The 24,345-nt window shown below is 45.8% G+C and overlaps 1 protein-coding gene across 1 annotated transcript in view; it reads right to left on the bottom strand.

Moving 5' to 3' along the window:
* The window catches only part of LOC132473650 (calcium-activated potassium channel subunit alpha-1a-like), a 106,327-nt gene that overhangs the window by 13,829 nt on the left and 68,153 nt on the right, over positions 1-24,345 (bottom strand). The window contains exons 18-24 of the mRNA XM_060073859.1: positions 19,473-19,553; positions 17,594-17,971; positions 15,478-15,571; positions 9,665-9,791; positions 8,130-8,354; positions 6,670-6,862; positions 1,718-1,831 (exon numbers count right to left, since the gene is read on the bottom strand). Of these exons, the coding sequence (XP_059929842.1) occupies positions 1,718-1,831; positions 6,670-6,862; positions 8,130-8,354; positions 9,665-9,791; positions 15,478-15,571; positions 17,594-17,971; positions 19,473-19,553 (1,212 nt within the window). The remainder of the gene's footprint in view (positions 1-1,717; positions 1,832-6,669; positions 6,863-8,129; positions 8,355-9,664; positions 9,792-15,477; positions 15,572-17,593; positions 17,972-19,472; positions 19,554-24,345) is intronic.

Below are 24,345 nucleotides of genomic sequence, written 5' to 3'. Positions count from 1 at the left end.
GCTAATGGCAATGAAGCAAGGCAGGAAACAGGAGGGAGGGGCCCAGGAAGGAAAGGGGTGGGGTGGGGGCATTTGGAGGAGGAGGGGGGCATAGGGAAGAAATGCGTGGTTATTTGAAACAAAAAAAGCGGGCGGGGGGGGGGGGGGGGGGGGGGGATATAAGCTATTCAACTCTGTCTGAGGGCACTCAAGGCTGTCCGTGTTTTCAGCAAGAACAATGTGGTGGATTATACTGCGTGTGGTGGGTTTAGAAGCCATTGCTGTCAGCGAGCAGCGCCGCTGAAGAGAACAATAACATGGTTCATGGTGGGAGGCGGAGAAGGGAATAAAGTGAGGCGTTATCATCCCCCTACCCACGCACACACACACGAGTGTGTTCGTTACGCATAGCACAAAAAAAATTTACCAAGCAAAGGCGTGAACGGGGTAATGTTCAGTTTTGATTTCAACGGGAATAGATTTGGTTGGCTTGGCCACCCGAGCTGTAAACACGGAGGTACAAAGTGTGGTTCCGCTGAGATCTGAGAGCCACAGCGGGCACGTCTCTCCTCTGCATATTATTCCCTCTCTTCCGCGCCTTGTGGGTGGTACACAACTGTGTCGGCAACCAGCGATGCAAATTCTCCCCCACCAACAGGCAAACACGACTTGTACGAGACAAGTTTTCCCGAGTGATGCGCGCGATTTCCGAGTGCTGGGCTAGCTAGTGGTGAATCGACGCCAGTAGTTGAGTCTAGTTTAGAGTGATTCTATGATAAACTAGTCGGGGAGGTCTCTACACAGTAGGTAATGTTACAAATAACCCCCCTGATACAAATAACATTAGGGAGTCTCTCTCTCTCTCTCTCTCTCTCTCTCTCTCTCTCTCTCTCTCTCTCTCTCCTCTCTCTCTCTCTCTCTCTCTCTCTCTCCTCTCTCTCTCTCTCTCTCTCTCTCTCTCTCTCTCTCTCCTCTCTCTCTCTCTCTCTCTCCTCTCTCTCCTCTCTCTCTCTCTCCTCTCTCTCCTCTCTCCCCTCCCCCTCCTCCCCCTCCCTCCCACGCTCCACTGCTCTCTAATTGGGGCAGGGGAGATAGAGTAGGCAGTCTCCAGTCGTTTAGTACAGCCCTCAGAGATCTAAAAGTTTCATGAGTCTGCGTTCCCACTGGGACTACAACCACTGCCATTGTTATTAATAAATGGGCCTATTTTGGCAACCCTGGCATTTTTCTCCCATTTTCCTCTTCTCTAACACTCTACCGCTTCTGTCTCGCATCTTTCCTCTGCTTCCCTCGTCCTCTCCATCAGGACGGGTTTGTCCTGTGCATTAGCGAACAAATCGCAGACGCCGATCTGCTTTAGTGGTGAAAACGCCTGACAGAGACGTCCAGGTTAACGCACACTGTCCTAAGTGCTATGGTCTTGTCAAAACTGCCACGCCGCAGATAAAAGCATCCAGGCATTCGCCTCTGACTCACTAAAAAAAACAGCAAGCAAAGCCAGGAAGGGAATCTCTTTAGAGTTGGTAGAGAAAGAGGAGGAGGGGGGGGGGGGGAAGTATTAGCAACGAATACCATGGAATTTGGTCTTCAGGCAGCACAGCGTTGAGATATTTACTTGAGGGCTATGTTGTACGTGTCGATAAAGGACGCTGGTCGATATTTATTTTGTGTTTTTTGATATAGTGGAGGTTTTGTGGTGGGGGGTTGGTGCAGTGCTGAGGGCGGAGCGAGGCATTACCTAGCTCTGTGATGATGGGGATGTTGGCTCCGGTGGTGACGGAGGCCTGGCGGACGAGGCCCATGTACTGGACTGCTGTCTGGAGATAACCGGTCCATTCGGGAGGCGTGAAACCTGGAGAAGGGTGGCACAGAGGGAATGGTAACAGATTAACAAGAGTGGGTACTACTACTGTGTAACTATTCTACTACTTTACTTTACGGGTGTAGGGTAGTGTTAGTCTGGGTTTGTTTGACTCAAAGATAGGGTTCTGGGTTTAAACCTCAATGTCCACATTGTGCCTAGGCATTCCCTAACCCCTCCCTGATCCTTAATGCATGTATACAGAAAAACCTTGGATAAAAAGATGTCTACATTTTGAAAGCAATGGATCAACATAAGCGCGGGGGGGATACGACAAGATGCACTACTAGCTGAAACATTCTCCTTTGCTCTGGTGAAGGACCGAGATGGGGTACACAGGTGAAAATAGCATGGGGGGGGGGGGGCATTGGTTAACTGCAGTGATATGCCACTCTATTCAGAAGAGGGCACGTCAATGCCATTACCCATAGTGCATGTTGTTTACGCAGCGGTGAGTTGTTGAGTTGATGTGGTGTGCTTTCTGTGTCATTCAAAAAAGTGCAGATTGACAGAAAAATAGAAGGGGGGGAGTGGGGGGGAGGAAGGCAACACTTAGACCGGGGACAGAATGGATATTGTGCTTTTAACGGTCAGCCGGAACATTTTTAGCATCCAAAGCTCTTCAACCGGGGGAAGATATGAATTTTATATGTGGTTCATTTTGTAACCATTAAGTTGACGAAGTGGATCCTTCGGAAAAAAAACTCTCATCTGAACATCGCGTGGTTCGGAAACACAGGAGTATGTGACAGCCGGCATGAATTCACATGACTTCACATTTTTGCATTTCCTCCTAGTGACAAGTAAACACCTTAAACTGTAATGCTACAATGCAATAATGCATCACCACTGTTTTGACATCCATCATTTAGTGCTGACGACGGCAAAAACGCCAGCTTATACCTGCTGCGACTCCACAGACATAATGCAGGAAATATATTCAGGTCACAAAGTTTTGAAAGGCTTGTGAATGAGTTGTGTGTGCCTGTGTGTGTGTGTGTGTGTGTGTGTGTGTGTGTGTGTGTGTGTGTGGGTGTGTGTGTGTTGTGTGTGAGTGTGTGGTGTGTGTGTGTGTGTGTGTGTGTGTGTGTGTGTGTGGTGTGTGTGTGTGTTGTGTGTGTGTGTGTGTGTGTGAGTGCGTATCGCTACAAACACTACCAGAGACACTCGTAATACCAAAGGCATCCCCCAAGTCCTCGACATCAGGCAAACCCCAAAAGAAGGTTCCCTACGAGGCCGTAAGCCTGCGTAATACACGCGCAACGCCACAACATAACTAACTGTCGCAACCCAGTCAAGTGTGACGCTCACTAAACGTAAAACAGGAAACACAGGTTTACCCGTTTACCCAACAACATCGTCAGAGCTGGCGAGCCCACAAAAATAACCGTGTCTACTCTTTCCGGGGAGTGACCGCCGGTGTTGGTTCCTAGCTGTAACGACATACCTTCTCTTTTCTTATGCTTGCATATGGGGATGCCAAAACATGTTTTTGTCGTTGTGAAACTGCTGTGCTGTTTGTGTCCTACACCGGAAGAACTGTGGAAACAGGGATATTGATCCACTAACTGTTTGCTGGTTTTCCGAATGTTTTTTTTGGAAATACATGGTGAATTTATTTTTGGCAGTTGATTACATAAAAAAGCTGATCATGCTGGGACAATATTAACATGTTAATGCTAGACATGCGTATATGTTTTTATGTTTGGCAAAGACTTCCATTAAATTGTGTATAAATATGTCTGGTGTTTACTGGAAACAATTGACCTCTCAACTTGGTCTCACACACTAAAAGTAAACTGTCTCCATAATTTAACACATTGAACATCGCAATCTCGATATATTTTACAACGATTCAGTTATTTCTATTATCAATAATTTTATGTTCTCATTTTGACAAAAAAGAAATTCCTTGAAATAAAAAAATAACCTGCCACAATTTCCCCAACAACAAATTCACTGTCAAATACACACGACGACCCATCATATTTACTTGCCGCCAAAAAACGGGGTATGGATGTCTAGGCCCCATCAGCTGCAGCTGAACAGGAGCGGGTACAGCCAGACAGAGAGCTGGTCTCCCTCCACCACGAGTAAAGCTGACAGGTTTATCTGAGATCTGGGTTACACCATGCCCTGCTCTAAACCCCCCGGGCACAGCTTTGCTCTGCGGCTGACTACATGCTCAGCGAAACCGTGAGAAGTGCTCCCTTAGGAAGCCACGTGTTTACTTATTCATTTGCACCTTCTTGTTTTAAATTCAACCGCTCCCCGCCGTCTCCATGTTATCATCTCTGAGTGGTAGGACTCCCCAAAGCAATACATATGATACACTGTGTATGTGTGTGTGTGTGTGTGTGTGTGTGTGTGCCTTTGTGTTTGTTTGTGGGTTGTACGTGCATGTTGTGAAAATGTGTGCGTGTCCCCTTGTTCATTCATGTGTGTGTCTGTGTGTTTGTATATTCACGTGTGCATATGTGTGTGTGTGTGAGTCCTTGTTTATATGTGTGTGTCCTTGTTCATTCGTATGTGTGTGTGCGTGGTCTCTGTGTTCGTCTGCGTGACCATGTGTGTGCCATATGTGTCGCCTCTGGATCTACGTTTGTGCGCGGCGTTACACACCTGTTGAATGTGTCAGACGCACGCGAAGCGAACGTGCGCGTTCGTGCGCGTACGTGCGCGGCACACATTCCACAGTGCAATATTTATCACTGCAACCGACGGTTGATGTAAGACCCAATCATTGACAACAATAGGCTCCACTCCATCCAGTGTGGGAGGGGGACCCAGGGAGCCTAGCGGTCCGTCATCACGCGAGCCGCGCACTGGTCCCCGGAGCGGCATTGTGTTCTCAGATTTACCCCTGCTTACTGGGCCGGGGTGCCATTGCTATTGACAGCGCCATCACTCACACCTGGCTGGGTGGAGAATAAAAAATAACCACTGCTGGTGTTGTTGTTTTTTGGTGCTGGAGGGGTTCGAGAGGAGAGGAGAGGAGAGGAGAGGAGAGGAGAGAGGGGTATGGAGCAGAGGAGATACACCCTCGGCTGATAGGCGTGTTTTATTTGTTTTTGTTTGCAACCGTTACCGCTTTTGGTATTAAACTGTTTATTTTAGCGTGACGGAGAAGTGTGGAGAAAGCGCTGGTTGTTGGGACGGTTGCGAGTGGTTTACGTGTTTACGTGTTTACGTGTGTGTCTGCTTGACTGTTTTAGGGTGTGTGCCTGCAGCTATGTGTGTCTATGTGTGTGGGGTACGTATATTCCGATGTGTGTGTGTACACAAGTGCTTGTGCGTGTCCGGTAGTGGGGACTGTATGGGTAAGTCTATTCATTTGTGTAAATAAGTGTGCACATGAGTGTTCTCGTGTGCCAACGTTTCTACACATAAGCGTGTGTATTTGTATGTATATACTGTACGCGTCAGTGTGTGTCTGCGTGTGCGCCAGTGTCCCCCGTCTCCTTATGCACATCCGTCCCTGCCTGTGTGTGTGTGTGTGTGATCGTGTGTGCCTTGCGTGTGTGTGAGTGTTTTGCTGTGACTAACGAGCAGCAGCTGACTCGGCGTGCGTGGTGATTTGTGCTTGCTGCTTAATGATGATGAAGGCTGATGGGACGCCAGGCTGCGTGTGTTCGTCTCCAAACATCAACAATCTGTTCCAGACCATTCCGCCAGACACCAGGTCCACGGGGTGGGGTGGGGGAGGGGGGAGGGGAGGGGGGACGATGTCATTAAACGGCCCGGTCCGTTGATTACATCATTAAAAAGTGTTATCGTGGCGGAGGAGGATCTGCGCATGGTGTGTGTGTGTGTGTGTGTGTGTGCGTGTGAATTACTGAAGGACATGGCTGGAATAATCCGTAAATGATGTTGGAAGAAAAACTTTAATGTGGCGTTTCAGATGAAGCTGTCACCGCCCAGTGTTGCGTTTGGCTGTTACTGTGTGTGTGTGTGGTGTGTGTGTGTGTGTGTGTGTGTGTGTGTGTGTGTGTGTGTGTGTGTGTGTCTCTGTGTGTGTGTGTGTGTGTGTTGTGGTGTGTGTGTGTGTGTGTGTGTGTGTGTGTGTGTGTGTGTGTGTGTGTGTGTGTCTCTGTGTGTGTGTGTGTGTGTGTGTGTGTGTGTGTGTATGTGTGTGTGTCTGTAAAAATAAAGCTGTTCGAGTTGAGAGATAACATCGGTTAACTGCCAGGGATTTTAAATTAAACATACGTGATAGACTACCACTTGACATGTTGACATATCCATCCCACTGTTCCGTTCTTCTTCCTGGTCTCTCAGGCCCATCCTCGCCACCCCCTTTTCCCATCTATAAGTTCAATCTTCTCCCAGTCTGACACGACCCTGTCCTCTCTAGGGGAAACCAGCTCTGAGTCCTGTTCAGGCAGCAGCCATGAGCACCTGTTTGTGAATCCCTGCTGGATGAGAGTTCCCCTAAATGCATGAAGTGGTTTTCACGGTAGAGAGTAGTATGTAGTTCATTGAATGGCCTTTAGGTGGTTCACGCTACTAGCATGTAGTTCCTCTAACGGCCTGTAAGGAGTTCAAGATGGAGACTAGCATGAAGTTCCTCTACCGGCCTATAGGTTGTTCACGGTAGAGAGTAGCACGCAATACCTCAAATTGGGTTTATGTGGTTCACGGAAGATAATTACATGTAGTTCCTCTAGTAGCCTATAGGGGGTTCACGGGAGAGACTAAAATGTAGTTCCTCTAATGGCATATAGGGGGATCGGGGTGGTTGGATACACAAGATGCGCTGCCATTCTAAATTGTCGGGAAGAAATGTGAATCTTTCAATTCAAAGCCTATGAGGGGGAGGTGGTTCTTACCCTGGGAATTTGCCTGCAAGACCCCGATACTGTCATCAAACTGCATAGACTTTATGTTGAGCGACGCCAGGATGCACTCTTTGTCCTGCAGCGAGACGTCGTCAATGTTGTTCTGATTGGCCGACAGTATGACACACATGTCGCAGAGGTTGATGTTGACAGCTCGTAAATCAGCCCGGCTCAGTGGAGTACCCTTCAGGAGGCAGAGAGAACGAGACAGAGAGAGAGGGAGAGAGACAGAAGGACAGAGAGAGAGAGAGAGAGAGAGAGAGAGAGAGAGAGAGAGAGAGAGAGAGAGAGAGAGAGAAGGACAGAGAGAGAGAGAGAGAGAGAGAGAGAGAGAGAGAGAGAGAGAGAGAGAGAGAGAGAGAGAGACGGCGGAAGAAGAGAGCAAGAGAGAAAGGGAGAGAGAAAGAAAGAAGAAGGAAGAAGCAGAGGAATACAGGGGGAAGAATAAAAAATGTGTCACAAAGAGAAAATGCAAAAAAAATTAGAACTCATCAAAAAAAGAACCAAAAACAAACCCGAAAACACAACAAAATAACAGCCAAGCTGGGTGGAGGGTGGAGAGAAAAACTAGTTTAAGAGCAAGAGGCGGAGTGGAGCTCTGGGAAATTAGTTAACAAGTATTCCAGTGCGGAGGCGATGACATTCGGCTGATGTAACAGGCCGTGGGGTGGTAGGGGGGGGACGCAGACTAATCTAAAGGCTAGCTTGCGCTGAAGGCGGTGTTTGGGCTTCTCCTCTGTGATCATCAGTCAAGCCAGGCCTAACAAGCTCTAAAGGCAGCCCGCCACCGCGTCCACAGCTGGCACTGGGGCTGCAGCCCACTGGAACCCCTGCCTGGGCTTTTATTTATCCTCAGAGCATGGAGGGAGAGGGACCGATCATAGAAACCGATCGTTCAGCCCGAAATAATTTGTGATCGAATCAAAGTGACAGTCGACGACGGTTCGACTCACGGAACTCATCTGGATTACAATGTGCACGCAAACTCCGAAATGTCAACGCACAGTAGTCAGTTTACAGCACTCCTTGTAGAAGAGCAGAATGTTTCTGTGTCATTCACTGTTCAGCGCTTAGCCTCACACCAGTCATCAACACCACCCTCCATCCATGCGAGAGAAATGAAAAACACTTCAGAAATCTGAATCTGAATCAGAAACAGTTAAAGCTAGGGTAGGCAATTCATCTTAGAAGTGATATTTTGGGATAAAGTATATTCCAAACACAAAAGAATATTAAGCAACTGTACAAAGGTGTTAAAAGGTTGGTTGGTAAGATTTAACAGATACTATTCAGCTATCAATTGATAGAAATACTGTCAGCTATGAATCGTTTTTTTACAACTCTCAAACCCTGCTCCAGCACTTTTAAGTGAACCTTAAATTAAAATGTAAACCTTTAAAAAAAACATAAAGGAACCAAGAAACGTAATATATGTCCCGATGTAAACTCACAGGCAATATGGAGACCTTGGGGAAGTTGTGTAAGGTCTCCCACTCCCTGCGCAGGTAGTCCAGTGAGCCCACAAACACGATGGGCTTGAGCTCGTGATAGTGAAAGTTGCTGGCTCTCAGAGGCATCACCAGGTTTCGCAGCCCCACCAAAGCGGACGTGACATCTCCAAATATACAGACCACTACATGACCGCTCAGGACCGTCATCGACGCCTCGCTCCGGGTCTGCGGCGAGAGAGAGACAAAGAGAGACACAGGGGGACAGGAGGGAGAGAGAGAGAAAAACACAATAAAACATAGTGAGAAACGGAGGAGTGTGGGCTTGAAATGTCGGGAGGAAGAGGAGAGATAAAATAAAAAGATTAATGCGATTTAAAACAAGAGTTGTACAGGTTTATAGTTGAATAGTTCATGGCTATTCAGTCGTACTGAATAGTATGCTGGACTAAATGCAATGTATCTTAAATGTATAGTTGGTTAACCAAGCAACCAATTGTACACTCCACTATACATTGTGAACGTACATTTAAGAATGTACTCAGTAATACCAAGTGAGGAAATCAGAAATGAAGAAAGAGATCCGAGCTTTAGCAGATTTTAACCATTTGCTACAAAGATGCAGTTTGTGAGATATTGCATGCATATATCTCTGGAATGCAGCAATGCATACAGAAGAAAAATAAAGCAATGTTGTGTATGGCTCTCGAGGGCTTTGTAAGGTGCTGCACCACTATTACTGATATCCAATATCTTTGAAAATCAACACATGGATTTCTGTCCAACACTAAAAAGAAAAAAATCCCTTTCAAGTCAAATCAAGTTTTGTTAATAAAACATTAAACCAGTGTGATCTTCACAGCACTATCAAAGTTACATTTTATCTTTCCAAATGGGAATGTTGCTAATTACAGCTTCACAAACTTCTCTCTTCTCATCTATCTCAGCAACACAAACACGCGCACACACACTGTTATTTTCCTTGAAACACACACACATACACAACTCCCACACCCAAACAGGCCCTTTAAGCTCCCTTCTCAAATCCCAAACACATGCCTTGAAGTGTAGCAGTAACTATTCGCTGTACAGAGTATATATATAAAAAAAAAAAAAGCATTCCCACTCACCTTGAAACAACGGCGAAGCAATGAGAGAAAGTGTCAGTACATATTAGTTATCGATTGTTTAACGTTATTGATCGGAACCAGGGAAGGACCTTAGATCTTCGCGACCCTCCCCCCCTGATCAGGGCTGCCGTTGGCCATGATCTGATTATATTATCTCACTGACTGACCCAGTGTATCTATGTACGTTATTGAAATCAAAGTCTAAACCTCAAGCTTCTTATTTAAATTTTGAGTATCTTTTGACAGGGACCGTGCACATCGATTACGTTGCTGGAAACATGCCAGAGTTGTGCCAAAGAGGCTAATTTCGATCATCTGCGGGGCAGGCAGCTAGCAGGGCAGTGGAGTCCCTGGGGCAGGCAGCTAGCACAGCTAAGTAAGTGCCACCGCCGCCACACACACACTCACCAGGATGACCTTCTCGATCTCCTTGGAGGGGCACCAGTGGAACATGCCCGTGGAGTCGTACTTCTTCACGCTCATGTCCATGTTCTCGATCTGCTCGTTCCCGGGGATGAGCAGCGGGTCGTGTCTGCTGTGGGAAAAGGTGCGATGAAGGACGTTAGAAAACGCAAAAAGTGTTCATCAAAACACTAAGTGTTAACGAGTGGGGCAGTCCCAACCCATGAGGAAACGCTTTTATCAAAAGTAAATCACTGTGATTTCAGATAGACGTCATTAAGGAGACGGTACGTGACATCATGTTGCTATAATGACTACAAGTTGGGATGCAGACATTGTGGGATCAACCCTGTATCTTTCAGCTTGGGGGCAAAAACCCTAGCCACTACTTGCTTGATGGAAGAATTAGGGAAGGCACTAAGCCGGTTATCATTTAGCCCGTTTCTTCATGCGCATCTGGTTCTGTTTAACTAATGGTTATTGTACGTTCCCATTCAAAAGCAACTCATACTGAATCCCTCCCCACTTTCCCCTCATTGTTTATAAATTGTCCACTGGGGTTTAAACGGTTGATGTCAGTAGGGTGGTCAGGTGAAGGGGTGCCAGGTGTCAGTGTGTGTGGGGGAGTGGGTGGCAGAGAGACGAGCAAGGCTTGTGAGCGGGCGCTACATATCCCCAGAATGATATGACAACTACCAGGGCACCAATTACCAGCTTTTTACCAGGTCTTCTCCCCGAGGCCTGACGCCACGCGTCTCCAACAGTAAAGAGGCTCCGACAAGCTCGTACTTTAAATATTTCAGGAATTTGTCCAATCACATTTCGGTTTTTCGCCCCCCAACGGCGGGTCATTAATGATTCAACAGCGCGTCACAACCAAACGGGCTAATCTTCCGCATCGGGCTGTTGAGTTTGATCTGTTCGTACACTGACCGAAAAATTGAAGAGAAATAGAACTTACCCTGCCACAACTGTCTTAGAGAGTCTCCTGTGGTTTGCGTTTATTCTACAAGACTACAGAACTCCCCACAGAGTTAGTTTTTGGCAAGGCAACAGAAAAGCTAAAACTTTACACAAAACCGTTAGAATCTACAGTAACCGTAGAAACTAACCCTTCGTTTTTGGCAAAGAGCCTTTGTGTGTTGAGGATTGTTATCCAACATTACATGAAAATATATATATTTTATTCAAAACACACAAAAAGTAAAAAAGACGGGGGGAACGCGGCGTGATTGACGTTTGAGTAATATGAGAGGAAGAGAGAATTTTCACCCGCTTCCAAAAAATTGACATGCATCTGTCTTAATATCACTCTCTCTTTCCGCTGCCAACACTGTCACATTGACAAGCCTTTGGTGTCATCTCCTCCTTTACACTGCATTTTGATGCAAGAAAAAAGTTTTTTTCTAAACTGTCAATTAACTCCCCTCCCTCCATCTATCAGTCATAGATCGTTCTTTTCAGTACCTCTCTATTCTATCCCCCCTCCACATCCCGTCTGTCCGTTCGTTCATTCCTACATCCATCTACACTCTCCCCTACCCTGGGGTGCGAGGAGGAAATCAGTCGGTGGCGGTGATAATAACGCTGACAGAGTTTAGTGTTTTTACACCCGCTTTTTTACACCCGCTCCCGATCTTTCATCCTGACGCGAGTGGAGCGCCAATCACTCAAGTCGGAGGGCTCCCGTCACGTCAACCTGCCCTGCTCCCCTTCCCGCCTCTCCTCCTCCCCTCTTCCCTCCTCTCTCTCCCCCTCTCCTCCCCCATCCTCTCTCCTCCTCTCATCCTTTCGTTGCTCCTCCCCTCCCCTGCATCTCATTGTGACTGGCACATGCAGGCAAGCAGGGCTGCCTCGCCCGCCACACTCTACCCCTCTCTCTCTCTCTCTCTCTCTCTCTCTCTCTCTCTCTCTCTCTCTCTCTCTCTCTCTCTCTCTCTCTCTCTCTCTCTCTCTCTCTCTCTCTCTCTCCCTCCCTCCCTCCTCTGTCTCTCTATCTCACTCTATCTCACTCTGTCGGCCACTCACTCGTCAACCTCTCCCTCTCCCTCTGTCTCGGTCCCTCTCTCTGCCTCTGTCTCGCTCCCTCTCTCTCTCTGTCTGTCTGTCTCCCTCCCTCTCGTTGTCCCTACCTCTCTCTCTCTTTCTCTCTGTCTGTCTCGTTGCCAAGACAGCTATCTTTCACAGAGCTGTCAGCAAAGTGACTGGCAGACTGTCACGGGCCAGGAACACCTCCCCCCCCCCCCCCCTTGTCTCATCTCCTTGCCAATACTCTCCTCACCTCCCCTTGCCTCATATCATTTTCTCTCCTGCCCTCTCTCCCATCCACTCATTCCCTCTCCTTTCCTCCTCTCCTCTCCCCCCTCCTCCTCTTCTCCTATCCGCTCCTACGCTCCTCTGTCCTCACTCTCTCCTACTCCCCTCCCCTCCCCTCCTCTCCTCGACTCCCCTCTCTCCTCCCTGTATTGAACTATACTTGCAGCCCTGTGGGTGGTTTGAGGTCGGGGGTTGCAGACAAGACATTTGCCGTTGCTGTGCCACACCCCGGGCACATCATCAGCCAGAGGACTGTGTGGCCGCTAAGCCATGGAAAGACGCTGGGAGCTGGGTGTTGATTCCAGGGAGAACGCCACGCCAGTGTGGAGGCTCCATGTTAATGCAGTGACCTGTCTTAATTGTTATCCCTTAGGGAGGGACTGATTGGCTGATGAAAACAACACAGTCACACATGAATGCACACCCATGCATGCTCGCCCACACATATTCTCACACACACACACACACACACACACACACACACACACACACACACACACACACACACACACACACACACACACACACACACACACACACACACACACACACACACACACACACACACAGAAGATAAGAGAGACAAAAGTCAACTTTAGACATTTTACGAAAAAAGTCGCAATATCACATTCACATTATAATAATAGTAAATACCTCCTCATGACCAAGGACATTTATTTTCTCTGTCGTTCGTGCCTTAATTCTATCTTCTTGCCTCTCTGCCTCATTGTGTATTTCAACCAGAGATGAGTTATTCCTCTGTATCTCCGTACCACCCACCCCCCCAAAAAACACACACACACACACACACACACACACACACACAGACGCACACACACAAACACACCCCTCCCCTCCCCTCTATCTGCCAGGCTGTGAGCCAGCCTTGCACTTTGAAAATTTTCCCCATCATGCAAACTGACAAAGGCATGCTTTTCAAAAACCCACAGCCAATCTGTTGATCATTATTTATTTACAAAGGCCTTCAGGCTGCACGTCCTGCACATACACAGACACACACACACACACACACACACACACACACACACACACACACACACACACACACACACACACACACACACACACACACACACACACACACACACACACACACACACACACAAAAACACTGCACTTGATATGGTATATGCGCTCTGTAGCTTGCTAGCTCGCTAGCACTCTTGCTACACCCCCCCTCCCCCCCCCCCCCCCCCCCAACACTCTGGTCTTTCTTTCTTCTTCTTGTAGAAGAAGGCTTCCCTAAGGCTACCTCAAACAATCACTTTTCATTGTGCATAAAATACACCTTGTAACTGCAGAACTCTTTAATATATACAGTGTTATATGTTGACTGGGACAGCTGGGAAGGAAAGAGGAGGGGCTTGTGCACTGAGAGGGGTAATTTGATGTTTTGCTGAGGGCTAAGTCTATGAGGAAAATAATAAAAAATGATATATATATATATACACCTACACTTTTAACAGAGGGGGCTGTCATACTGTACCCAGGAGCTATCTGAATACAGACCGCCTCCCCCACAAGCCCTCCCACCCTGAAGCAGAGAAAAAACTTTGACACCACTTTGAAGCGTTTTTTGAGAAAGAGGAAAGAAAAAAAAAAACTCCAAAGAATTATTATCTCTCCGAGATCAAAGACGAGACGCATACATTATGGCGGAAAACAGGGGACCATCTCTTAGGCATAGAGAGGGGAGAAGAAAGGTTCTGCGCTTTAAGTTAAGCGGCTGAAGAACCGAACAAGACCTCGTGAGCCGCAGAAGCTGCAAGTCAGTTGGAGATTTGCCAATGCCAATACCTAATATATTACAGTTTTATTCCCCTCTGAGCAAGGGCATGTCGAATGTTGTGCTGTTGCACACTTGACTAAAGGGTACAGGCGCTCTACGCTGGACTAATGGTTTGGCAAGTGTGAGGGGCTTATTAAATTGTTTGGAGTTTTCCAGTAGTTGTTTTTCTTTAGCTTTGCAGAACAGAGGCAGAGGCTGGGGGCAAGAGTGGCAGTGGAGGACGGATGAACACGGGGTCTGTGGTCAAAGTACATACAGTAGGAGGAGGAGGAGGAGGAGGATGAGGAGAGCAGAAGCCTATCCTGGGGGAGGAGGCTAGCAACACCAACAAAGAACTGACAAAGAACGTGTAAAGGGGAACATTGCAACAATAAAAACAAGCCCCGAAAAAGAAACACACTGTGTAGAAAAGTGTGTTATCAAAAAGTTGTGCTATAGTTTTACCAATATTATACTCTAATACACACAAAATGTACAATAATGTGTATACAGTGATACTAATCTTAATATTAGCTTTATATTTGTAAAAATAACATTTGGCTTTTGGGTTCCTAAAGGCTATGCTTGGCAAAAAATACACAGTTCACGCACACAAGACAAGGAACACAAGTGACAACAAGAGTATCGTGTGACGGGGAGAAAAGAACTCCGACACGGCATTCGGTTTAGGTCTAATTTCTCTGCAAGTATTCATAAAACATAAGGCCTTTCCGTTCGACTCACTGGGGCTCTGAGAACACGCGACCCGACACGCCGCTGCTTGTGTACACCTGTCTCATCCGGTACATCCTCTGTAACTATGGCTACCAAGAACGTGCCCTTTCCCCGGGTACTAACTCGCCGCGCCGTGCCACGGGAGCACAAGCAAACCCGAGCCTTTTTAGCTATCAAAATCAATTAACGGCAATTTAACTCTGGCGGACAGGATAAAAGCAAAGGTAAAGTGGTAGTTCATGTGTGATTGTGGCGAGGCTACATGCGGACCAGCGAACGGGTTCTCCTCTCACAAGGGGTCTCTGCCTCTACAATAGGCAGAGGGGGAGAGAGAAAGAGTAGCCTACGGGCAGAGCCCCGGTGTTCTGATTGGTCGGGGGCGTCATTAGTGCCAGCATTGTTTAAGGAGTACATGTGGACCCGCCCGGAGGTGGTGACAGCTGGAACTTTAAAGCCAGAGGAGTTTTCAAACGACTCCTGGCTGGCAGCTCCCCTTTTCTCTCATGACACGAATATTCTCTCAGCGCTGTCATTACCCGCTGACAGCATGCCATCCTGAACAGTCAAGCCCCCCCCTCCCCCATCCCCCCCCCCCCCCCCAACCACACCAATTTCACCCTCACTCCTCCTCACCAAACCCATCTCTCTCTCTCTCTCTCTCTCTCTCTCTCTCTCTCTCTCTCTCTCTCTCTCTCTCTCTCTCTCTCTCTCTCCCTCTCTCCCTCTCTCTCCCTCTCTCTCCCTCTCTCTCCCATTCCTCATTTGCCCCCCTCTCATCAAGTCATCCCACTCACTACAATTCCAACCGGCAGCAGCATCTGTCTCTGAAGTATCGCTCACTCACACACACCCACACCACCACCGCTACTCAAACCCCTGTGTGTGTGTGTGTGTGTCTCAGAGTTTCTTTCACTCACTGGTTGAAGGCTTGAGGCTGGGGGTGGGGGGGGGGGGGGGGGTATGAAAGATCGCGTCTTACCTCATCATCTTGGGAGAGCAGTTGGGGGAGTTGCGCATGCCTCCGTTGCGCTGCTTTTTTTTGGGCGAGAGAGTTGACGGGTGCTCGTCCTCAACTGCAGACACAGACAGAGTATATCAGACACATACACAGGAGAGAGGGGGGGGTTGCAGGAGAGAGAAAGAGAGAGAGAGAGAGAGAGAGAGAGAGAGAGAGAGAGAGAGAGAGAGAGAGAGAGAGAGAGACAGAGAGAGAGAGAGAGAGAGAGGGGACCTGTTATACAGAGAGAAAAATAAGTCACAAGTAACAGGCTTGGTAAATTCAAATCAAAATATAAATAATTAACAACCAAAATGTAAGAATATTAAATTGATATTAAATGTGAGAGAACACCTCCAGAAATTATATAGATAAAAAAAATACAAATGTTAATAGGTAAGTACAATTAAATTAATCAAAGACAAAAACAGGAGAAAAACCAAATAAAAGGCCTTGAAACATTAACCAAGGCTACCATCTCAAGCCTCTTCTTTTCCTGTTTGTGTTTTCTGGGCTGCGGTTCATCTGCCCATAGCCTCGAGCTAATAGATGCTTCTAGATTCTAGAGTGATTCTCAATTTGTCAGCAAGTAAAGGTAAACTAATAAATGTCTAAGGCGTGGCTGGACATGTAGCAGTCCGCTTCGACACAGTGATCCCGCGTACCTAAGCCAATAAATACCATGTGTGTGTGAGTGAGCACACCGTCATCATCTGTTGGCGATGAGGAACCAAAGCGATGAACGGTGAGCAAGACGATGAAGATGATGGTTTTCTGGTGAGGTTTTTGTTTTTGAACATGGAGATCAACTGTATATTAATGCATGTATGGCCAAAACCCATTCCACTCTCCACTATAATGGCTCTTCTACAGGTCTCCCTCCATGCTGTGAGAAAAGCTTAGCACACAACCACACACACGAACAGGCCTCCCCAACAAGGCGGACTTAGCTAAATGCAAACAGCGCGCCGAGGGGTGGCGATGGATTAGTGAGGCCATGAATATTGAAAGCAGCAGGCTCAGCAGCTCAGCCTTCCAGCCCGTAGAGAAGAGGGTCAAAACTAGCCTCACAAAAACTGAACTTGAAATATGTATGAGGTACAGAAGCTCATGTAAGATTAAATATATGTCTTGTTGCCGGTTTTTTTTATCGGTAGACACGTTTGTGGCGTTTAGCTTCTGCTGCCACACAACAATGTATTTTTAATATTTCAAATCTGTTTTCCCGTCAGAGATTCATCGTCCGGGTTGAAGGACAATAAGAACAATAAGAAAATACAATTTAAAGTGAATGTTGTTGTTCTTTAGATCAGTGAGAGCCGGGCTGACTAGCTAAGGCAGACCATGGCGTTGGCCAGGCCGCTAGCTCTGCATGTGACTGGAAGTGTCTGATCTTCACTACACTGTTCCTGCGCTTCAAGAGAGAGAGAGTCTAGCCACCCAGAGCTCTCACTCTCGCGCCGTCTCTCTGTCTGACACATGTGACGATCTCTGCTCACTGGCCCTGTCATTTTAGAGCGTCCTATTAGTCCTTTGGTAAGAAATCAATGGCACGCAGCATGAGATTAGTAGTGAAAAAAACCTGCATCACAAGTGTGCATAGCAAGCCGTGACTCCTCGAACAAACAACACAGTACATGTTTACTTCTGCTTTCACTGATCTGATCTCACTGAGAGAAGGAATATGACATTATTATAGTCATCAGTTCTAGAGCTGTTTATTCAAATTATGATTTTTTTTTAAGAGCAAGGAAGCACTCAGTTTATTTGATCTTCAGTTGCTAAAAATCAATATCAAGTTTGAGAACTAATTAAAATAAGGAAACTGAATGCAATACAGTTGCATACACACACACACACACACCCGCTCAAGGACTTGCTATGTTGACAGACACCATGCATAGCAGCATCAACAGCAGCAACAACAGCAGCAGTAAGGGTCGCTCGCTCCAAAGCAGCCTGAACGCACGGTTAAGAAAACCCCTCTTACAGCAAACAACAGCAACAACACAAAATGGCAGAGTTACTGTCTGATGCACCCACTCCCCTGCACCCTCCCCCACACACCAAGCAGATGAAAGAAGAAAAAGAGACCTACAGGGCCTACTGTGATCAAGCAGCATGGCATTACTGGGATGGTAGCGGTATTTCACTGGCAGACTGAGCGTCCGGTTGAGCCGGCCCTTGGCCAGCAGCAGGGACCTGCGTGGCTTTCCGTCCCCCCCCGCCCCGGGGATACTGAGCCTCAGCCGCGACGGCTCACCCGCTGCCCCTGCCCCGGCCCCCGCTGGGAGCAGGCTTCCTTTGCGGTTATTAACGAGGGGGACGGTGCCCGGACTGACGAAGGGCTCCTGGAGGTGGTGGTGCGTGGAGTTGTGGTGGAATGTGTTTGAGGAGGTGATGGCGGTGGCGGCAGAGGAGCAGTTGGTGATTTTAATCGATCGGTTTTGATAGGATGGCCTAACCTCCTCCTTTACTGTCGAACAATGGAGAATAGTGAGAGTGAGATAAGATCTGTTCTTTTATTAAATTGATGGATTAGATACATATATATGTTAGATAACAATACCAGAATACGGGTTTATGTATAACGTTTTAGATGTTTAGTGGTTAGCAATACTTTACAATTATTTATTTTGACCCTATATCAAAAGGGAACAAGGTTATTGTTAATATACATAAGCATAAAAGTGCTAGTGATACAATGTGTATTTTAAATTTGACTAAATACTGACATTGTTAATTTAATATTATTATTAGCATTTTCTAACAAAATAAATTCAGGACATAAATACATTACAATATTATGCACAATGCAATTACATAAAACCAAATTCAATATATTTTTTAATGTAACTACTACTATTGTATACTTTTATATACAGCTAACAAGTTCATAAAACAATTATTTATGATTATTATTTAGAAGATTTTTATTTTATTCCTTTATTTTTCTTTAGATATCTTTAGTGCTCATATACAATTGTTCAATATAGCCTGCTATTTAAGAATACATAAACATCTAATTGAACCATTATACATAACCATAAGCTTTGCGCCAACTCAAGGGTAAAGAAACGGTCGAAACTAGGAAGGGGGAAAGGTCAGACAACAGTCGTCTTCACCGAGTCGTGAGCACAAGCGCTCGTCTTGCAGTTTGAACGGGTTGTTCGGTTCGGTTCGATGGGTTGGTTGTTTGTGGCCGGTGATAGGTCGGTAGAAATGGAGAGAGAGCGTCGCCAGTGGGGCCCCGGAGCGATATAAACAGACGTTTATCCCAGCCGTCAGCTGCCTCCTTGATTCAAGGAGCGCCACCGATAGCTCGTGGATTCATCTGGCCCTTGTCAAACACGCGCAGTGTTTAGAGCGCGCTCAGCCACCCTGGCAGGTCCACCCGCGCGCACTCGGAACAACCGCAGACGGCAACTGTCCCTTTGTTGAAACGCTAATCACGTGATAGCAGCAAGAGCGCCGCCACCGCTGTCCATGCAAAGCCATATTGGATCTGGGGTCGGATCGCTGTGGCGACCAGTGGTTAGAAACCGGACGATGATGATGAAACCAATTAACATCGAGACAAATGTTTACTTTCTCCACATGGGCATCCAGGGCGAAGATTGTGTTCAGCATCATCGTCTGCATTAGTTGCAAAACAGACGTTGAAGGGATTTGTTTCATTTTTTTTTTAATATAACTTATGTCTTGTCTGTATCTATAATCGCCATCATATGTACAAAAAAATGAAAGCGTGACATTCAAAAAGCCCCTCAAAGAAAAAATAACCAGAAAATTTGAAAAAACCGACCGAGCGATTTTTTCGACAGAAAAACCAAAGAAAAGAACAGAGATTATAACATTGGATACTTAGGCTAAAACTATCATTTACAAAGAGAATTCAACTTTTTAAGCTAACATTGATACTTCACTGTTAGTCGAAAAGTTTTTAACACCTATTCTGTCAACTCTTGTAGATTTACCTAAATTGCAATCAGCTTTGAACCGAACACCAGCCTCTTTCTGACCCCCACTGTTGCCTGGTGTTGTAGCGCCATCTGCTGCTAGAAGCAGCACAATACAAAGAAAATATTTCAAACACCTACACATTATGGCGGGAAAAAAATGAACAGAAAATTAAAACGAAATGTAGAATTACAAACGTGACCCCTTAAATCAACCCCAATTACTTTGTCACCCTTTTACACCCTTAACTACCTTGATAAAGACGTTATATACAATTACAACTCTATTTATTCCCACTTAAATTACATGACATTGATATTTTACTATTAGCTTTGCTTCAGGGACAGACAGAAGAGCATGTCTGTAAATATTTATAGAGCTATAAAGTTAAAACAGAGCAAAGAAAAAACAACCATAGCAGCAATTTCGTTATTAATAATAAAGGTCAACACCACATAGCGACACCACATGCCTGAACACTGGGTGGGGGAGCTAAGGCATGATGAAGAGGGGGGAGGGGGGGGAAGGTGGAGGGACAGAAGAACAGACTTACTTGATGTGACATATCCATTATACTTATATTTGGCTGAGGAGAGTGCAAAGACAAGTGGTAGGTTACATGGAGGTAGAGAAGATGAGGATATACACAGAGACACCAAAAAAAAAAAGAGGAAACGCAACCATAATCGGGGTGAATGAAACAACATAATGAGGAAATAAAAACATAACAACACATTGTTTTTTTATAGACAGTGATGAAACATTATTAGTCAAAGGCATACTTTAAATGTTGGCATGGTCATTGAGATGATGAAGGATGAAGTGGTGGTGCAGTTTAAATAAAACGATACAAGAAGATGAATGAAATGAAGTGTTACCGAGCGTAGAAAGCAGTCTGGGGGGCCAGCCATGATTTAAGTTTGAGTGTGTTAGTCTTAGTCTTAGTAGTTTGAAAATAGAAAAACTGAGTTGGTTACGTGTTTAGTTTTAGGTTTTATTATATCTTTATATTGTTATTATGTGTATGTATTTGCGATGGCTGGATTTCACCCAGAGGATTCCTGAACATTCTGAGCTCCATGAGAGTGACAGTGGCTCTGGACTATCGTCACGACAACTACTAAAGCAATAATAAATACAATGACAACACCCAACCACCACCACCACAACAACAACAACAACAACAACAACAACAGCAACGACAATAGGAACGACTGCCATTAAAACAATAGATCGCAAAAGCAAAATCGGGAAAACTGGCCAACAACAGACACGATAACAGAGAACTTCTTTAGATTTGTGCGTCTCTGGTTTTCATTCACAGAATTAGAGGAAACACAATGTTCCAAACCCACAAGCCTCTCCCTCTCGCTCTGCTGTGTGCAATCAGGGAGCTCTGACCGAGGATGATGCCTTCTGCCAGTATCTGGGCACTATAACAAACCCCTGTTTGGGTACTACAGAGCCAACATAATGGGTGTTCTGTCCTTAAGACATGAAGGGATGTAAGCTGGTGCACCACAGCAGAGAGCCACTCTACCCCGATGGTGAAGGTCACAGTGAAAGCTCTTGGGCGACCTATGACCCCCCCACCCCTCCTCTCGTACAGAGAGCCACAGAGCGGTCCTGGCATCTGTCGCTAGCGATCTGCCTGCGTTCCGCCGAGGAGGTAGGGCTAGGCTAGGCTAACTGGCTAGCATGTAGCGGCACTATGCTATAGGGGATCAGGGGGGAGAGAAGGCGGGGGGGGGGGGGGCGCTGGTGGACAGCAGCTGTCAGGACAGGTTTGCTGACGGACCAGCCGGGCTGGCGAGATGAAAACGCAAACATAATTTCCATGTCGGCACGGATAAGGTCAGCCGCTGAAGACATGCACGACACACACAGTACATGTGTAGGCACTGGTACAGCAGTGTACACGCACAAACAATAACGTATGCGGACACACACACACACACGCACTCACACACAGACAAACCCACACACGGTGGCCAGTATGTCCTAGCATACGTCCCCAGCGGAAAAGGCCTTCAGCCTCCAGCCTTCGAGGCTAAGTGACCGCCGCGAGACCACGGGGGTCCAGATCTGACCCGTGTGTGTTGGAACATTCTGCGCTACACTAAGCTCCATAACCCCCAGCTCTGTGGGGGACTCCTACACACACTTAACCATGCTGGGCCAGCTCCACGATAGGAGGTCACATGGTGTAGCTATGCTAAGCTAGTTTATGCTCAATATTAAACGTGCCTAGTTTCAATATTAACTATCCTATTCCTTCATTTCCCATGGGGTATATATGAATGTATCTTCTATTTTGCATAAGCACCATCTCTGGTTTCAGACTTAAAAAGTGTCAATTGTAATAACATGGTTAAAGTTAGTCTAGATTATCTCTTCCAATGTTCTGTCTCCGCCTAAACTCATCTAGCATGATGGCAGTTGTAACTATTTCTTTTTTTGCTGCCTGAACTTGTAGCTGTATATTTTTGTATCATTGAATCATTGTAAAATGAGTATTACCAAGAAAAAGTGGTGGAAAACAATAGTATCATCTGTATCCTCTACATATGCTATTTATTAAAAATAATTTGAAATCCATACCACTGAAAACCATAAAGACCAATTGTGTACTAGGGTTCAGCCAGCGAGACAGTAGCCCTGCATTGTACCCTGTCCTGTGTGGTTGGTCTGAGTTATACTAAGTGTGCCGGTACATGGAGCTAAGTGGTAGAGGCACTGAAACAAAAGAAGGACAAAAAAAATCAAGAAGTTTCCAAGAGATCAATTATCCAAGTGCCGCTTCAGAGTAAAGAATCTGCTCCAGATTTACAGTTAGATTAGAAAATCCTCCTGGAAACCAGACGTATTACTCTGTGTGCTGGTGAAAAAAATTAAATAGGTGCAGCTGTTCACCGATAAGACAAAGAGGAGCAGCAACCTTCCTATAAGGCCACTGTGCTAGTAAGTAAGCTAGGCTGTAAAGGAGACAAACTGTAAGACAGAGCAGGCTTACAGAGAAATAGAGACAGAGACAGACAGAGGGCGAGAGAGACGGAGAGAGAGAGAGATAGACAGAGAGAGAGAAACAGATAAACAGAGAGAGAGAAACAGATAAACAGAGAGAGAGAGAGAGAGAGAGAGAGAGAGAGAGAGAGAGAGAGAGAGAGAGAGAGAGAGAGAAAGGTGGACAGAGGGGCCTTTTCTTCCGGAAATCCTACAGGGGGTTGAGGGGGTGGGGTGTGGGGTAAGGAGGGGATCAGCAAGCATGTAATGGGCGGTAATTGGTACCGAGGGATATCAGCACCGATCCCAAACTACTAGGAGAGAACGAGGGAGAGGGAGAGAGTGGTAGAGAGAGGTAGAGAGAGAGGAAGAGAGAGAGCAGCCTAGCCAAAGCGATCGAGCCACGTTTGACACTAATCCGGGCTGAGCCGTCGGACGGTGGGAGAATGTGGGAGAGGAAATCAGATCTGCACGTCTGATTTCAGCCACTGTGATAGCCGGTGCCTGCTGCTGCCATGTCTAATTGACAGACAATTTAGTATTTCCACGTCCACTCTCGTCCAACGAAGAGGAAAAGTGGGTGAGAAGGAGGAGGATTTACTTTTTACCTGACCTTTTTCATTTTATCGTGCCAATGTCTTTTTTCCTCTACTCTTTACTTAAGGTTTCACATCTCGTCGATCTTCTGCTCTGGTTTTAACTACAGTGGGAGGATTCCACTCTTCCTGCTTCCCACAGCTCTCCTCTTCTTCCCTATTCTATCGCACCATACCCCCCCCCCTCTCCCTCTCTCTCTCCCCCTCTCATGCTTTCTTCGTCTCTGCAGATCCATCTCACTCTGTCTTTCTCTCTCTATCCTTCTCTCTCCTTTAACCAGCACTACTTTTCTGGGCAAGCACTAAAGTTGTGGTTAACGTTTTTTGTTTGACTGTTGGAAAAAAAACTGCTTTGCTGATTTACAATTGTATCTGATAAACCAATCAGGGTTGATTCGCTTGGCCTTTTCTGCCAAACGTAATAGAACAAAAAAGTCTGATTGTACGTTATTTGGTGTGATCTACCTAAATAATGTGCTATCTCTCACAGTAATTGTTAGCATATGAATAGATTTTTTGTCATTGTAAGAGCTTGAATATTTATGAGGCTTGAAAGAGCGCTAGACAATTAAAATATTCATAATCCAATTTTTGAATTGTAATGTGGTGATCTCCAGAATAAAGAATACAAATAATTGGCTTACTTGTTCAGTCATGTAAATAACGTAAATTAAAAGCCCAAAACAATATTTAAATGTGAAAAAGGAAAAAAATTAAATAAAATGGAGGTTCCTCAAAATTTAAGCACCTATATAATATCATTGTTTTCCAATTTTATCCCTGCGGAACATTCTATAAAAAAATTATTAGCTTTTTTTAAGACACCATCACAACACCATTAGAGACATTAGCATTATAGCACTAGTCACCAAACTGCTGGACTGACACGGCATGCAGTAGCTAACAGCTAACAGCTAAAGTAGAGCCACACCACAGCAAAGAACTCATACAACCACGACAAAAGTCACTCTAGGAAGAATGGAAAATGAGAGCAGAAATAAACTGAAGGAAATTTTCATCAAACGCTGGCCGCAAACATAATACACAAAAAGCGATTGTGACATTTTTTATCTAAATAAACACTTGATAAGTGTTTACTTTATATCTATATATACATATATATAGATATATCTCATATATATGATTGTTCAAATGCTCAAACGTATGGCTGTTGAAAACAGCCACAGATGGACAGAGAGAAATATAGAGATAGACCGAGAAATAGATAAATACATACATATGTGTAAGCTACGAAAATATGAACTATGCACACTGCATTTATAGCAACACA

This window comes from Gadus macrocephalus, chromosome 15 (genome assembly GCF_031168955.1).
Source record: "Gadus macrocephalus chromosome 15, ASM3116895v1".
Taxonomy (NCBI): Eukaryota; Metazoa; Chordata; class Actinopteri; order Gadiformes; family Gadidae; genus Gadus; species Gadus macrocephalus.
Note: the sequence above shows the minus strand (reverse complement) of the source record. Positions and strands in the feature narration are given on the sequence as shown.